The sequence below is a fragment of the Rosa chinensis genome, chromosome 3 (genome assembly GCF_002994745.2).
Source record: "Rosa chinensis cultivar Old Blush chromosome 3, RchiOBHm-V2, whole genome shotgun sequence".
Lineage (NCBI taxonomy): Eukaryota > Viridiplantae > Streptophyta > Magnoliopsida > Rosales > Rosaceae > Rosa > Rosa chinensis.
The window spans coordinates 17,617,644-17,636,119 of record NC_037090.1 but is presented as its reverse complement, the minus strand read 5'-3'; the positions used below and the strand labels follow the sequence as shown (position 1 = coordinate 17,636,119).

The 18,476-nt window shown below is 37.7% G+C and overlaps 1 protein-coding gene across 1 annotated transcript; it reads right to left on the bottom strand.

Annotated features, from left to right (window-relative positions):
- Positions 1 to 16,576: 16,576 nt before the first annotated feature.
- LOC112194209 (zinc finger BED domain-containing protein RICESLEEPER 2-like) lies at positions 16,577 to 18,070 on the bottom strand. Its single transcript, XM_024334454.1, has one exon. It carries the CDS (start codon positions 18,068 to 18,070, stop codon positions 16,577 to 16,579), a length of 1,494 nt encoding a protein of 497 aa, XP_024190222.1.
- Between the last annotated feature and the right edge of the window lie 406 nt (positions 18,071 to 18,476).

The window sequence follows — 18,476 nt, the reverse complement described above, 5'->3', positions numbered from 1 at the left end:
ATTTGGTGTATGTGTAATTTATTGTCTCTTTTCCCAAGCAAGTAGCGTTCTTATATATAATTTCTGATTACATCACGTGTCAAAGCGAAGCAAATAACGCTTAGCAAATGAGAAGATTTGTCTTTTTCTATGGAGAATCTTTAAGTTATTTAACCCAGAAAACCCTTTATCATGCCTTAAACAGCAATTTAAATTAGCAATTTGTGGTTTACGTCTGCTTTCAAACTTATATAGAATGTTAATTTACACAATTATAATAATTTCTAGCAATGTAATTTCCTTTAAAAAAAAAACACATATAATCATGTTGAATTTATTTCAACTTTCTTGAAATCTACAGCTTTAATATTTTAATCTATGATGCTTTAATTTTATTACGTGTATCTTGAATTTCTTAAACATTCTCGGTGGGGAGTGGGCTTTGGGACCATTTGTACCATGTGTACCATATTATATCACTTCTGTTTTTTTCTATAATATCACCTAGATGTTTAGGTCATTTTCTTGCTTCAATAATTTATAGAATTTTTTGTAGTAGTTATGGAACAAACAATATTATAAGCATGAATATTAAAGATGGAAAACTCAGAAGATATGCATTCTCTCATTTTTCTCAACAAAGATTCAGAACACGACGTGCACTTGCACGAGATCATATCACCTCAATCTTTAGGTCATTCTCTTGCTTTAATAATTCATAGAATTTCTTGTAGTTATGGGAACAAATAATATTATAAGCGTGGATATTAAAGATGGAAAACCCAGAAGATATACATTCTCTCATTTTTCTCATCAAAGATTCAGAGCATCGACGTGCACTTGCACTAGCAGGAATTGACAATTGGATAACATCAAGTGCACTTTTTTTATATTAAAAAAAAGTTAACTATAAATGTCAATAGCTGAAATCACGTAATAAGTTATGGGTCACTTGCACTACCAATGCATAAAATAATTTTTGTGTTTTATAATGAATGGTTTCATTTTCTTTAAACTATGAAATGATCCGACTCCTCTAAAACGAGAAATATGCAGAACATCAACATTTATGAACTTTGTATAATTTCACACCTTTTATATTTTAAAAGAGCGAAATCCGACATAAAATTTACAAAGGAAATATAGTGAGTGAGTTCTTGCCTCACTTGAGCATCTAGTTTTGATTAACTTCAAGCTTCTGGTCCCTGCTTTTGATAGGATTTGGATTCACCTGATCTTGGCTTATGCAATTAACCTTTGTTTTCAGTGAGGACACAGATTTAATATTAAGATTAAAAATGAGGGAAATGAGTAGTGTTTGTATTCCCAGTGTATTGGATGATACTGAGGCTACACCGGGTCATTCCCGACTTATGTAATCTTTATTTTCAGTTAATAAAGTTTTCTTATTCTCAAAAAAAAAAAAAATTAAGATTAAGATTAAAAATGAGGGCCTTTAGCAAGGCTTAGCTCATTCATGACCTTTTGTGGTCCAAGCACAAACTATTAGAAATCGATATTATTGTACGTACTTTTCCTTAAAAAATAAAATAAAATAAAACAAAGTTTTCAATATAACAAATCATTCATCATTCATCATTCATCTTCGGTGCCATTTGGACACACATAGCTTATGTTTTCGAAAAATACTCTCTCTCAAATTAATTAATTTGCACGCCTATCCAAATTCTGCCCAATCATTTTTATTGTTCATAGGATAATGTTATGAACATAACTATTCCTTTACTAAATCTCTCTGAATGTTCTGTTTATAAAGAATTAATCACATCAAAAATTACTTAGTTATTAACAGTAAATGGAGGATTTAGAGTACCGACGTGCACTTACACCAACATGAATTAATGGTTGGATTAAATTACACACACTTTTTTATTTTAATACATTTCGGTTGTGATATTTTCAAGCCTCAATGCAAGAGCTATCACTCCCAAAACCCTAGGATGCTCATCTGGTCGTCCTGGCAAGTTTGTATGTCCAGTCCGACAGCACACCCCAGCGGCAGCACCGTCGGAAAGGCTAGAAAGAACCTTGTGTTCGAAGGTGGATGGCCCAGTCAGAGAGAAGGCTGCAAGGTGGTGACGTTGCTGTCCAGGGCGCTTGGAAGAGATAACAGTGACGGGTAGTGGCGAGTTGATGGCTGGAAATCAGGGCTGGTGTCGCCTTGTCCTAGGGATGAGCGTGGAAGGCCTGGTGGGCATTTTGAGGCGGTGTTGTGGGATCAGAGGTCGCCTGAGGGTGATGACCGGGCAGTGACATCTCTGATAATCACTGGACTTAGATCTGATCGGTTGGACCTGATTTGATTTGGATGGTTTGGTTCTGATTTGAGAAAGGGTAGCGTGACTAGCTGGTGAGAGGTAGGTGATGGTGGCGCTTCTACCGGTGGTGGGACGAAATCGGTAGCGCCGGCAGGATGGGAACATCGTGATTTCTACACCTGGTTACTCAGGCTTGGGTTTGTTGGGCTTTGGATCTGGGCTTTGACCCTTGACGTAGTTTTGTTGGGTTGGGCTTTGATCCTTGACCCAGTTTACTTTTATGCTTTGTTTTATTGTTATTTACTTTTAGTAAGACATGGCTCTATACCAGCAATAAGTCCCTACTACTTTTGGGTAGGGCAACGTGGACTTTGTCCCGGTATGTACACTCTGTGTGCCTTATCTTGCCTAGAGAGGTGGCGAGCTGTTTGCTGGATCAAATGGACGCAACCTCCTAGTGGTAGGATAAAACAGAGTGTTGTCGGATTTATTTCTGTGTAGCAACATAGTGGGAAAGTTGTGCTATTTGTAATGATGCTTCTTTAAAATAGAGTTATCTTTCTAGTATGTCACCTCTATGTCAACACAAATAGGGTAGCTATTCATGCACTCTTAGCTAATTGGTGATTGTTAGAATACATAGAGTTTGTGGAGACTCCTACTATTATTTGAGGATGTTCTCTTTATGCTTATTGTAATATAGGGTTTAGGCTCTATGTCCTCCCCTTATATTCTTCAGTTTCATTAAACAAGGCTTGAGAGTAGCCGTACTAGCCACATTTCAAAATAAAATTAAAAATTAAAAAAAAAACTAATTAACAAGGAAATAATTAATAGTTTTATACCAAAATTTATGTATGAAACCTTTTTGTACTCTTTTATTCTATTAATAAAATGAAAGGCAGGTTGAGAATTACCAGGTGAAATTATTCTCCTTTATGTTTTAAAATCAATATATATTTGGAGTGTTTCTATTCAGACCTCCAAATTGATACGAAAAAATGCTTAGGTTACTCTTTCTGAGAGGTGGGTGGAGGCCGTGGCCTCTTAGCGGCGGCTCTGCAAATTGGGCTGGAGGAAATGGGATTTCCCTCTCATCTGGTCGACGGGGGATTGAAGGCGGCGGGGATCCTCATTGTCGGCTTCTCAAAATTTTTCTTCTTGTTGTCTTGTTCGGGGTTGTGTGCTTTGGCAGCAGAGATGATAATTTTGGGCCGCACAAGGCAGCGGCGGTGGGATGTGTTCCTGGGCAATCTGGATCCGTGATGGTCCCGGGGTCTCGATGCTTGGTGCTGTCTGAGCAGGAAGATCTGGTGGTCGCGGCTGGTCGGGGTACGGACTGGAGCTTCGGGCAGTGGCTTAGGGTGGATTCTCGACCTCTGTTGCTGGTGGTCGAGGATTGCGACAGAGGTGGCGACGTCAATTACCTTGGACTGGGGTTGACTGCAGCTTGGTGCGGCGATGGTTACGGTGGACTGCTAGGTCAGTTGTCGTCAGCATCGTTGAAGGGAGGAAGACTAGTGGTTGGCGGCTGATGGCTGGGTTGCCCAAGTGGATGGGTGGCCTTATCAATTTCAGCTGGGCTTGGTGCTCTTTTGGGCTTCCATCTGCTAGGGTTTCTTGTGTGGGTCTGGGCCTATTTCTGTGGGCTTAGATTTTATTTATCTTTTACTATTATTATGTTGTAAGGACTCTGTTTCCTCTGGGGAAGGAGTTCATAGGGTCTCTTTGAGAATATGTCGCCAAAAATGTCTGTAGCATCCGTGCCCCTTTGATTCTCATGGGTGCTTTAGGGTAGTTTTGGCTGAGCTTCATGATCTTTAAAAATGTTGAATTACTTAGGTAGTGACTTTTTTGACAGTCCCACAGGGATGAATCATTATGTGTAATTTCGCTGATCAATGCAATGAGTTGACAATTCTCTCAAAAAAAAAATTCAGACCTTCAAATTTATTCAGTGACCTCACTGATCTATTATGAATTATTAAATGACATATATATCCTCATATAAAATTACTCTCAAGGACAATAATTGTACCAATTTTTTTTTTTAATCTAGACTTTCCAATTTAATAATAATAGATTGCATTCTTTATTATTTTCCTTATCCATTTTCATTTTTCAATTTCACTAGATAGTCATTGTACATACCAGCAAATACCTTGGATTGTCACAAGGTTTCATACTACGGCCAGACCCTGTAGGGCCACCTAAGTGGTAGGCCATGCGTTGGGCCCGGTACCCAGTAGGACAGTGTCCACAATAGGCAGCACCTTGGGAAGCACAAGTCTTAACTCAGCTCGGTAGGGCTCGCTAAAGCACGCACTAGAACCCATTGATATTCTGCAAACCGTGGAACCGCGTCCCACATTAGAGTATATAAATCTAACTCAACCACCTTCATGAGGATAATAACTTCTTTCCCTTTAGTGTTACTCTGTCAAATTATACACATAACATTTCTTCAGCATTGGAGAGGCATAAACCGTCCAGTACGGTTTATACCTCTGACGTTGTGGATTTCCTTTGACAGGATCCCGAAGTTATCTTGGTACCCGCTGTTGGGTGTAGCATTCTGCCTAGCTACCTTAGAGAAGTCAACAGAAACACAGTTATTAAAGCATTTATATATATTTAATAAGAGTTAAAACTATAATTAAGAATTTAAGATCATGTGACATAAGAATTTCTATCATCATATATGTTGAACCCATATTGGTGAGGGAGCACAAAATCAATCCTATTATGACCTAAGTCTAATAACTATTGAAATAATTAACCATGAGGTATAGCAAATAGAGAAAGAAAATAAACATTAGAGAAAAATGATTATTCTTTTTTTTTTTTTTTTTTTTTGCATAGCTAAAAGAAAAAGTAAAAAAAAAAAAAACAGAGAATAGTTCATGTTAAAACATTTTCTTGTTGACTAAATTAATTTTTGAAACCCAATACCTTGTGTTTGATTTTTTTTTATTGGATAAAAGATTTATATTGTATATTGTCTAATTAAGGAATGGACATGTAATTAAGATTTATAGAGTAATTAAATTATTGAAATGGCTAAGTTTTTCATATTATCATTTTGTAAATTATATGAGTGAGGTTATTATTAATTTTTTTTTTAATCAAGCCCACGGGCGAAATAATATATTCATCACAAGCCAGAATAGGCCGTTACATACCCTTCCACTGTCATTTAAGGACATAGACAGACAAGAAGGTAGTGGTAGTACCCACAATGGTACGTAGAAATAAACCCACTCATTATACATTTCAGATCATAAGGATAGCGGATATCCTCCTTCGGTACTACTCCAGAAACTCTACAGAGACATAGAGTGCACATCGGTACCTAGTTTCCTAATACAAGGAATTATTGTAATGTAGATAAAACTAAAAAAACATAGGGTTAGGCCTAGGCCCTAAAACCTAGCCCAAATAAACATTGGACTAGGGCAGAAACCCAGCCCAACATGGTAATCCGAAAGGAAGTTTGCCCCAGGCCCATCAGACCAGTTCGAGCTAGTCAGCCTGCTCCTCCCTTCCCCCTCGTACAGCACCGTCCGACAAGATCCGTCCGACCCACGTCGCTACGCTTTGCACTGCCACGCCATCCTCTTGGCGTTCCAAACCGCAACGACCTGCATCACCACGTCGCCCAAGCAACGCCGCCACAACCTGCATCACAACTGACCAAAACCATCCCCGATCCAGGAAACCCATCGGTGGGGATCGTACTACCGGCCGGTGCAGCCTGACCACCACCATCTGAACCATCCCAGCCAAACCAACTGAAAAGCCAGAGCGCATTCTTCCGACGAAATCACCATAGGCCGTAGTTCTCCCGTCCGGAAGCAACCCCATGATGGCAGGAGGCTAGAGGCCATCCCAACATTCGGGCGCCGCCGGACGAGAACAAGAATCGAACGGCGTAGGCCTTAGGGTTTCTGAGGTGAGAGAGAAACCTAGAGGAGAAAAAATATTATATGAGTGAGGTTATTTGAGGAACTTGAGTGAGATTTAGTGAGTAAATTTAGAATTTGAAATTTTGATAGGAGATGTAAAAAGCATAGGAGGTCAAGTGAGAGAAAAACTCCTACAAATTTTGATTCTAATCATGGTCACTAAAACTAAACTTCTTCAACCATCTGAAAACATCTAAAACCCCAAGGCGCCGCCCACCTTGTGTCGCCTTCAAGCTCCGGCATCGAAGCCTCAAACTGCCATCTATGTTGCAAGGCAAGATTATAGTCTGGAACTGTAGAGGAATAGTAAACACTGAAACCCAATGTGCCTTGATTAACTTGTTACAAGCCCGCAAACCATCCGTGATCTTCCTGTCAGAAACCCTTGCCAAAAAAGACCTCATTGATCATCTTACCAGGAGTTTGGATTTCAAGGACAACATCTGCTTCCCACATCAATTTGAATATCAGGGTTTGGCACTACTCTAGAATGAAGACACACATGTTGAATTGCCATCAAAATCATCGCACCATATTGACGTGGTAATAGGTAAACCTGATTAACCAATTAAGTGGAGGTTTACAGGAATCTATGGACTGGAAGCAAGAAGAGATCGGACTCAAATGTGGTCTCTGATACAAACACTAGCCGAGGAAGCTTGCAATCTACCCTGGTTGATGGCTGAAGATTTCAACGAGATCATGTCGCAAGCTAACAAATCAGGTAGACCTTCTAGATCCCAAGCACCAATGACAACTTTCAGACAAACAATGGCAAGCTATGGTTTCATTGACTTGGGCTATGTGGGCAGTAGATTCACTTGGAGTAATAAGTTCACCAAAGAATGTTTGGATTGGGGTTTTCAAAACTCTCAATGGTATAGTTGGTTCCCATACAGTAGGGTTATAACCGTTGATCGCTTAGAGTCGAACCACTAGCCTTTACTTATTGAGGTAAATGCTGAGAAACTCAGGCATAGAAAGTCCAAGAAACTATTCCGTTTTGAGGAAATATAGCATGAGAACCCTTAGTGTAGAAGTATCATATAGAAAAGACTGGCACAGCCCTTGACCGGCAGAAAATAAAGGTCATAGGTCAAGACCTAATGCAGTGGCACATTCAAGCGTTTGACAAGCAAAAAAATGAATTGCGTGTCATCCAAGAGAAGTTGAATCACATCATGAAAGCTCCCTATCCGCCGGAGCATTATGAAGAGCAGAGACAGCTGCATATCAGGCATAGTCAACTCTTAACTCAACAGGAATAATACTTTAGACAAAGATCTCGGGCTACTTGGCTAAAGGATGATGATCGTAATTTAACTTACTTTCATCGTCATGCTAGTAATAGAAGAAGCAAAAACATGATAAAAGGTTTGAATGATGCACTCGGTTAGTGGACTGCTGAACTTGCTTATGTAAATGTTAAAAGGCTGTTGCTAACCTATTTTAGGGGTGTTTTCAACTCTAAGGGCTATGACAATACAGCCATACAAACCATTATACTAGCCATATCACCAAAATTCACAGTAGCAATGAATAAATTTCTCATGCAACCTTACTCCAAGGAAGAGTTCAAAATGGCACTCCGTCAAATGCATCCATCACAAAGCCCGGGCCCTGATGGTATGTCTCTTTTTTTTTTTTTACCAAACATATTAGAATGTGGTTGGTTTTGATGTCTATAATGCAATGAGAAGCTCCTTAGAGAAAAGGGAGTTCTAGGATCAATCCAACTTCATCTACCTATGTCTCATACCAAAATAAAATATCCAAAGGAAGCAGCTCACTTCATACCTATTGCCCTCTACTATGTGATTTGTATAATTAGTTCAAAAGTTGTTGGAAACTGGTTAAAACAGTGTTTACCTGACATCAACTCCCCCTTACAAAGTGCATATATGCCTGGAAAATTAATTTCTGATAATACGTTGGTTGCTACAGAAGTTGCACACTTTATGCATAAGTTAAGACATCAGGAGACAGGTTTCTTTTCTCTTAAGTTGGATATCAGTAAAGCTTATGATCGGCTTGAGTGGCCTTTCATTCAAGCCATGTAGACAAAGTTGGGTTTTTGTACGCAATGGATTGAGATGATTATGAAATGTGTCACCAGTGTGAGCTATGCTATTCTCTTCCAAGGAGAGCCTACCTCTAGAATTATGCCTACTCGTGGAATTAGGCAAGGTGACCCATTGTCACCATACTTATACATTTTGTGTGCTGAAAGTCTTTCAGCACTGATCACAAATGTCTTACATAATAATGTAATCACAGGACTTGCTATATGTCCTCAGGCCTCCACTCTCTATCACTCATTCTTCGCTGATGATAGTCTTTTATTTAGCACAACCAACACAGAGGAAAGCATGTTTAATATATGGACTTAATTAACGAAGACACAAGGGAGTGGATTCCAGCCTCCGTTAATGCTCTTTTTCCGCCACATATTGCTGCCAAGATACTGAGCATATCTTTGAGTAGGAGAACTGGTCTGGATAGACATATCTGGAGCTTGGAAAAGAGAGGATTTTCTTCTACAAAGTCAGCCTATTGGATAGCTAGATAACAAGTCCTTCAAAATGTTTTAACCTCCACTTCAAATGGAAACCCTTTCCATGAACTTTGGAGAAAATTGTGGAAGGCAAAGGACCCCGGCTAAGTTCAAATCTGCATTTGGCGGGCATGCAATAACCTATTACCAACTAGAGGAAGACTACTTCTCAAGGGTTATCAAGATGATGTGAATTACCTACTTTGCAGCTCCATAGTTGAGTCTGTTTCACACTTATTTTGTAAGTGCTCTCTTACTGAAAGCATTTTGTTTGCTCCTCCTTTCAACCTGCACCACATTATTCTTCCTTTTCTTGATTTTAAAGAATAGATGTTGGAAAGAGCTAGGCAACTTAAACCTGATGTTTTTGCAAAGCTCCTCATGATCATATGGGCGCTATAGAAAAATAGGAACAATACTTTGTCGCAAAACAAAACCCAAATAGCTCAAGATCTTGTTCTAAGCAGTTTTGCTTGGCTGGAAGACTTCCAGAAATTGCATGCTACTAATAAAAAACCACCTGCACCGAAACAGAGAAATTGGAAACCTGCTGCAAAAAAGCGACTGACCTTGAATGTTGATGCAACTTTTCTCCCAAATCATTTTTAGGGAGGCATTGGTAGAGTGCTGCGTGATGTCAATGGACATTTCAAAGCTTGTTTTGTGCGTACTATACCCCATACTACATCTCCAAAGCAGTGCGAATTGCTGGCAATAAGAGAAGGTTTGGACCTGCTCCACTCCCTTCAAGAACATGATGTAATGGTGCACAATGATTGCATTGAAGCCATTTCTAAAATTCAATGTTGAGATCATAGTCTACTGGCAAATGGTGGAATCATAAACGATATACAACAAGTCTGGAGCCAATTGGCAGGAGTACAAATCAGTCATACATCTAGAACCTCTAATTGATAGGAGCATTTTAATGTGATGTTTTAATAATTATTTTCTCATATTTTACTTAATTATTTCCTTAAATAAATCAGTTTTAATTTAGTTTTTATTATCTAGGTACATTGGAATAAATGACAAGGAAATGAGCTGAAATGAAGAAATTGAGTTTTCCTGGTCTGACTAGGAATCCTGATAAGGTTAGGAAACCTGAAGGCATTAGGAGACCACATGGCTTGAAGATGACGTGGGAGATATTATGGGAGATTAAATCTGATTTTTGCAAGGAGAAAATCAAGAAGATTACGTTGAGAAAATCTTGGGAGAGTTTCAAGGGATTGTGCAACAAGAAAAAGCTCAAAACAAGTCCAGATTCATTCCTTAATTCCCTCAAGATATGTTGGCTGAAATTAGAGAATAAAATATGCAATTTTAATGTGAAAATCAAGAGAAAATCAAGGGGAGGATATTAAGGATAATGCCATGAAGAGATTTAAGGGAGAAAAGGTCCAAAACAAGTCCAGATTCATTCATATTTTCACTCAAGACTATTTTGGCCGAAAATTAAGATAAAAATCAGATAAAATCTTGGGAAATCAGCAATAATATATTTGGAAAGATTATGGAATTATTTTGGAGCTTTTTGATTGGTTGAGTGATATCGCAGAGCTGACGTGGCATTAATTCATTGGTTGGAGCTGTGTGGTGCAACCAGAAAATTCCTTAGAAATTAAATTCATGAAGCTTTGCCTTCCCCTATATATACCTGTCTTTACAACATCACCACACCAAACACACCACAAAACCACCACACCACCACAACACCAACACACCATCACACCACCAGACCACAACACACCTCTCTCTATTAGAAAAATTCTCTCCATTCTCTAGTCTTCAGAAGCTCTGCGTCTCAACCAAGGAGGAGAAGAAGTCATGCAATACATCAAGATCCTATCCGCCATCCACCCTTGGGTCGTCCCTAGAAGATTGCTTGCTTTCAAGGATCTTCGAGTTCTTCGTCTCAAGGCCATGTCATCCATCTTTCACGGTGTATTTCATATTTTCTTTCTTTTCCTTTGTTTGATTCGTAGAGTTATAGATTCTAGTTAACATAACGTTAAGGGAAAAGTTTAAAGCCCATTTATATGTTTTGAAATAAAATTGTGATTTTTATACGTTGATTCATATGTTGCTTATGTGAGATTGCTTGATTGATTTTGGATTACAGAAAACTTTTGCATGTTTGTGTTCTTTGGTGGCCAACTTAGGATATATGCATGTAATTGGAGCTAGATTTAAGTAGTAAAGGCTTTGGACAAAAGTAGAAATTAATTAAAGAGGATTGCAAATAGGTGAACTTATTCATAACTAGGTTGTGCACTTTGGTTGACATCCTTTCTCTATGCTTCATGCGTTGAATGTGTTCTTGATTAGCTAGCTTTCTAGACTATGATTGCATGTTCAATAGGATTGATTTATGTGCTTTCACTTAGATTAATTATTCAAGGAAAGTAAAAAATGTGAAATCGTTTGCTTTCTAACGTTTCACATTGTCAACTTCTCTCTCATGACATAGAAGATCAACTATAGGAATTGTGATTGGATTTCTTTCATATGATTGTGGATTTGATCTTTGTTCCTTGCGTTCCACCCTTGTATATGTGTTTTTATATTTTCTTTCTTTTATTTATTTTAATTTTCAAAACTCTAATTCTTAAATCCCCCTTTTATTTAGTTATTTGTATATATTTTGTAAATATTATACTTTGCATTTATTTTAATTCTTTATTTGTTTTACAATGACAGGTGTACCCTCAATCCCCGGTTAGAACGATCCCTATTTACCATATACTAACGATGACATTTTCAGGGTTAAATTATGCGCTTATTTTGAGCGTATCACTAATGGGGCTGCACACTGTTTAGCAGCAATAGGCTTTGAAGCTAATCAAGCTTCTATATGGTTACATCAACCACCAGAGTGCATCACTGATGTATTCCAACATGATTGTACAAGGCTCCTTTGAGTATTTTAATGAAAGCTCTGCTCTTGATTAAAAAAAAATGGTCACTAAAACTTAAGAACAAGACATAAAAAACATTGGCTCGAACTGGAAATAGAAATTATATATATACTAAAGTAAAATGAAGGGTGATACTATCGAATGAATAATGAGATGATTATTTTGCCCTTGAATTTATGCTAATTATAACATTCAATTTGCTTTTTCAGTTTCATAGATTCAGCAACCAACATATGTCATATCTAGGGCCCTTTTCCTGCTACCTTGGTTAAAGTGGTTTGAGCCACAAAATTTTTGGCTGCTAGCCCTGTCAAGGAACTCCTGGAGAAGTGATGAGTTTTAGGTTTATTGAAAGGTTGTTCTCTATGTTTGGCTTTTGGCTAGAATGAGAGATGATTGTTTAAAACATCAGTTGTATATAGCACTGCCCTCTATTTTGTTGTGTCCTAATTTTGACCTATGATATTTATGAAATGTGATGTCGGATTTGTTAGAATTGAGGTGGAGATGGCCAATGAACTTTTGCTTAATATGTAGTTTTTTCTTTTTCTTTTTTGTTAAGAGAAATTGTTGATGTATAATAGTTACCATAGGAACTATCTGTTCAATGGTCTGTCTGACTCTATGCATATAGTTATCATTTATGAATAGAGAGAATAACACAAATGGTCACTCAACTTTTACCTATTCGACACTTTGGTCACTCATCTTTTAAATATATCACTTTGGTCACTTAACTTTAACTATGTTATTCACTTTAGTCACTTTGTTAATTTTTTTCATTAAAAAAAATTATTTTCCACAATATTAATGATATTTTCGTCCAACCAATTGTGAAATATTGAGAAATCTGTATTAGAATGATTGGAAGAAGCGATTAAAGTGAGATAAAATGCCCCCTAGGTGACTAAAGTAATTGACAGAGTAATAGTTGAGTGACCAAAGTGATATATTTGAAAATTGAGTGACCAAAGTGTCGAATAAGTCATAGTTGAGTGACTATTTGTGAAATTCTCCCTTATGAATATGTTCAAATACAAATGAGGGATTACGTTTAAAATTCAAGAAAAAATTAAACCTACAGCATCGCCTAGCCTGATTTGCTAGTAAAACTTAAGAACTCAAAGTTCATATATCTGCTTTTGGAAGAGGAACGTAAAACTCCTAATATCTGAAGTTCTAAATCTAACCGTGACCCTAATCCCAACTCAAAGTCAATGAATATGTTACTGACTTCGTGTTTTCATTTTCAAAATCAAAATTTAGTAGGGTAAAAATATATAACATTAGCTATCACTGAAATTGTTTGGCATCACCAGAAATGGCTGAGGGTGATAATGAGGTTGTGACATTGAAATGAAAGTGAATTTCGAAAAATGAAGGTGAATTTTTAGAGTATATAGAATTTATCTTAAAACATTCACAGTTGAAAGAAGGAAATTCGGGGACGAAGTTTATCGAATGACATATATTCATGTAGCAGCTCTTGGTTGAAGCTTGTTTTGCATTGGAAAGTGAAATTTACACTTTTTTTTATCAAACACCCCAAAAAAAATATTTTTTAATGGGTAAGTAATAGTAGTTAAAGGAGGAGGAGGAGACCCGCGCGCGGGGGGTGGTTGGTTTGTAAAATAAGGGCGGTGAGGGCAGCGTTGGGCATGGGATTTGGATGAACCTTCTTTCGATTGGTTTTGTTCGAGTGGGTTATATACTTATATTATTTATTTATTTATTTTGGTACATTGGGGGCCAAAGGCCCAAAAAGAAAAGCAAAAAGGAGCCTAGCTCAGACTACTAGAAAACATTCTAGGGTGAGCTACAACAGCAATGTCATCAAGTAAGGTACCTGTAACCATAACAGGAGATCTTCGGAGGAGACAAATTCTAGGAGAATTAGAGACACTGGCCTTGGCAAGAATATCAACTACCATATTTCTTTCTCTATGAACATGTTGGACTTGAGAGTAGTTGAAATATTTGAGAGTGCATGTGGTGGTGGTGGGTAGGCCTGGGATCGGTTTGGCTTGGCTAGGGAACAGGCCGATACCGATACCGATACCGAGTTTATTCTCGGCTCTGTTCGGTTCGGGATGCCGGAATCTCATCTGCAATACCGATTAATCCCTAAACCGATCGGTTCGGTATCAATTTGTACCAATATGTCTGAACTGCTTTGAATATCAAAATTTCCAGAAACCTGAAAAAATGCAGCATTGTAAATTTGCAAACCTTTCTAATTAGTTCTCCAATGAACTTCATGCACATTTCTGTCCAAAATGCAAATCAAAGCAGAACTTGGAACTACAAAAGTACAAATAACTAAATAAGTGGTTAACCAATCACATAATAAAATCAGAACTTAGAAGTGCATAACTGCATATAGTTCCCAGTTCCTACTATTCTAAGCCTATCGGCTTAATATTACATGAAAATGCCCACAAACTAGTGAAACCACAGTAGCTCAATTGTTCATGAAAATATGAAACAATCAAGTTTAAAAATGAAAACTGAAAGAGTCTATCCTTGGCTCCATGCAGCATAAACCAAAAAGTCAGAAACTGATCACATCAAGGCATCAACTGTTTTCTGAATGATCAGACACCATTTCTTCAGAATCATCTTCACTGAGTTGAACAACTTCATCATCAGTTCCAATACCATTCTTTCCCTTAGCTTTTGGAGAAGGACAAGAGGTTGAAGAGGCTGAGGTTACATGATCTACATACCAAAGTACAAAACACAAGAAACTATAGTCATAACGTAAAAAATAAATGCAAAAACTGAAAAATAAAAAAATAAACACAAAAAGTTAGAAATCTGCACCTTTCCCACACTTTTCATAGAACTCATAATCTTTGATGCATGGTGCATCTTCTATGCAGCTAATATCATTCCCCCTCAACCAACTTTGTAGACAAATCAATGCTTCGACAGATTTAAGAGTCAATGAACTCCTAAAGTTGTCGATTACTCTCCCTCCGGTGCTAAAAGCGGACTCCGATGCAACTGTTGAAACTTGAACAGCCAACACATCTTTGGCTATTGCTTGAAGTATAGAGTACATGCATGGGTCCATTGATCTTCCACCATAACAGAATCGGGAACTCGAACCCTTCCTTCTCATTTGTGAATCCAAAAGGGTCCAGCAAGTTGACTTGATACACATTTACACAAGCATACGTATCATTGTCAAGATAGGGAAATATTGTGCCCAAGATTATCGTACCACGGGGATTAGTGGCTAACCCACAATCCTTGGATAGTCGGAACTAAAGTCACTAAGCAAACAAAAGAAAAAGAAAAAGAAAATAAATAAATAAATATGTTATTCTAAGGCACCAAGTCTTAGCAATGCTCGGCTTTGATTTTCACCAAACCCTAATCAAAACTAAGAGCCTAGTGGTGGATATGCACAAATGAGTCGAAAATTGTAGGAAGTTTTGAATTGTGAATTTACTAAATTAAACGTAACCAAGAAGTAAACTAAACAACTGATTAACGAACTAGAAAATTAAATTTGGGTTTTCAAATTAATGGAAACATGGGAGTGTTGGATGATTCACACTAACTATCTTGTAAACATCGATGCCAATTTCACAAATGCTTGCATTTCCTAAATGTGTCGAGTCCCGTATCTAGTACCGGTTAAGGCTACTAAACTAATTATCCTTTCGGTGTATTAATTATGCCGGTTAAGACCACAATCAACTCTCTAATTTGGGCATTACACCGGTTAAGGCCGCAATATCCAAAATTAGAGGCCTAGAGAGCAAGATAATAGAGACACAAGCAAGCTTAGCTACAATTAAGCTAGCTAATGGTCACCACACTTAAATCCTAGATGCCACAAGACTAATAAGTTGTCAATTTATCAATCTATTCATCACAATTGCCCACAACATAATTTCAAAGGGTGACAAAGCCTAGAAACATGCTTCTAAGAACCAATAAATTCGGATTTAAAGTATACACAATGGAAATTGCATTTATTAAAATTAAAGCATCAATATTTATACAAGATGAGTTAGGGCTTCACAACCCTAACTCCCAAAATTGAACTACTCACTATCCATAGTCAAATATATCATCAATAGCAAACAAAATTATAAAATAGATAATAAGGATGAGAGGGGAGAGTTAGCTTGGTCACTTCTAGCTATGAGCTAGTATGAACCAAGTAATTTATTCACCCAACTACCCAAAATAAAAGTGTGGTGCTCTTGATGATGATTCCTTGAGGGTTGAGTGAGTCCTTTAAATTCCTAAAATAAAACTAGAGAAAATGTAGAAAATGGAGGAGGAGGAGAGGGAAGAGAGCAGCCCAAATGGGCTACCTCTATTTTGTGGTGCGGCTCTGTACTTCTGTAGGGTTCTTGGGAGAGGGGTCGAATCAATATATATGTGGTCTCCTCCTTTTAATTGTGGTTGTCGACTGTTGGAAGAGGTAGAGGAGAGATAAAGTGATGGGTGAACTGTCAGCAGATGATTCAAAGAAGAGAAAGAATAGTCTGCCGTTCATGAAGAATGAGATAATAGTAAGGTCATGGACTGCCACTTGTCATCATGTAATTGGCTACCTTAATTAAATAATTTTGTTTAATGGCTGCACTTTGGCAAGTGATGATGGCTCTGATGGTGAACTTCAATTAATCATTATTCAATGATTAATTAATGAAACCAATGATTAATTAACAAAAATTCTTCTTTTCTTCATTTCTCAATTATTTGCTCTGATTTCACGTTATTTTATCTCGTTTTCACATTTCCGCTTATTTCCTACACAATAAATAAAAATGGATTAATTACATAATAATTGACTTAAGAATTAACTTATTCATAGTATTTTAGATACAATTACATGCATATAAATGCGCGTAATCACAAGTATTTGTCTACTTCATGTGAAACCATAGCCTCATCAAGCTCAGAAACTACTTTCCTCCAATCATTGATGTAAGATTGTCTTCCTCTGCTGCCAGTACTTGTTACAGTGCTTTGTGAAGATGAGCTTTCAACCTCTGTTTGACCTCTCTTCTTTGCAGGGGCCTCCTTTGGTGCATACTCTTCATCTAAGGACATCAACACATTACGTAACTCCCTCGTTTTATTCTGCACATCTTCCAATTCAAACCCTTCATTTGTCAAAAGATGAGTTACATGCCTTAGCTTGAATCTAGGATCAAGGATCAACCCCATAAACACCAAAGGATTCAAATCCCGAAAGCCACCATAATACTTGATGAATTTGGACCTCATATTTGCTGCCATATCACTCAAAACCTTCTCAATGTCTGAACCTATTGCAATTTCAGGTTTTATGAAGAGCTTGCTAATCTTCGATTCGATTGACAACACATCATGAAAAGTGGTATGGATTGTGGGCCTATTACTTGCACTAACTCTTAGAGTTATTTCATAGAACACCCTAAGAAACTGCACAAACACTTCCACCTTATCCCATTCTTCCTCGGATGGAGACCCCACTCTAGGCCTCTTGGTTTTACTTGGAACCAAATTTCCTTCCTCATCATACTCTTCCTCAGGCTTTTTGAAATAGGCTGAAAAGTTGCTGTCCGGTTGCTCCTCCATCCTTGCAAAGGCTGCTTTGAACTTCAAGGCAGCTTCCAACATTAAGAATGTTGAATTCCACCTCGTGGGAACATCCATAACAACCAAGCCTATGCAAGGGATCTGTTCTTGTTCCACACATGCCTTAAAACTATCCAACCTTGCTAGTGAAGACCTAACATACTTCACCCCATTTCTAATGGCCAGCACTGCTCTATTTAGTCTCTTCAGCCCACTACCAACAATCAAATTACAAATATGGGTAGTACACCTAAGATGCATATACTGACCCTCTAAGATTGATTGTGGTTTTTCTCTTTTGTAAATTTTGGACCTAACAAACTCAATAGAACACTTATTGGCTGCTGCATTTTCTACTGTGATGGTTAAAGCCTTGCTAATCCCCCACTGAAGCAAATAAGACTCAATCAAAAGACCTATGGAATTCCCACTATGATTAGAAATAGTGCAGAAATTAATTATCCTCTTATGCATTTCCCACTTATCATCGATCAAGTGTGCTGTTAGCACCATGTAGTTGAAATTTTGAACACTTGTCCAAGTATCAGTGGTTAGGCAGACCCTATAGTGTGCTAAATCAGTTTTCAACTTCTTCTTCGTCTTATCATACAACGTAAGAAAATGTTTCACCAAAGTTTTCCTACAAAGGACCTTAAATATTGGCACTGCAACATGACAAAAATGCCTAAACCCTTGCTTTTCAACGAAGCTAAAAGGAAGCTCATCAACTACTACCATTTCAACACATGCTTTCATAACTTCATCAAGATTAAATGCTACCATTTACATAGAATTACCCTTACTTTTATCACCAGCAAGCACTTTCTGATTTTTATCTATCGCTCTCTTTCCGGGATAATACTTAATTACATGATTTGTTTATGTGCCTAATCATCCCTTGAGTCTCATTTTTTTAAGAATCACAAGCATAGTCTCCCACAGAACCTTAGGACAATATATACACTTAGCCCTCCTAAATTCTTCTACAATATCTTCTTGACCCTTTACTTTAGTGACTTTTACATCTTTATATTCCTTAAAGTGCTCCCACACCCAACTACGTTTTCTATCAGCTCGAGGATTGTTACTAACCTTGTCAGACGAGGAAGATGGAGCTCTTGCTTGAGTGACATCTTCTTCAGCTCTCTCAGGGATTGAGGGAGAGGTACCAGTTGAAGAAACAACTAGC

Coding starts and splice junctions, on each gene's coding strand:
- LOC112194209 (XM_024334454.1), bottom strand. CDS start 18,070: ATGGTAGCATTTAATCTTGATGAAGTTATGAAAGCATGTGTTGAAATG.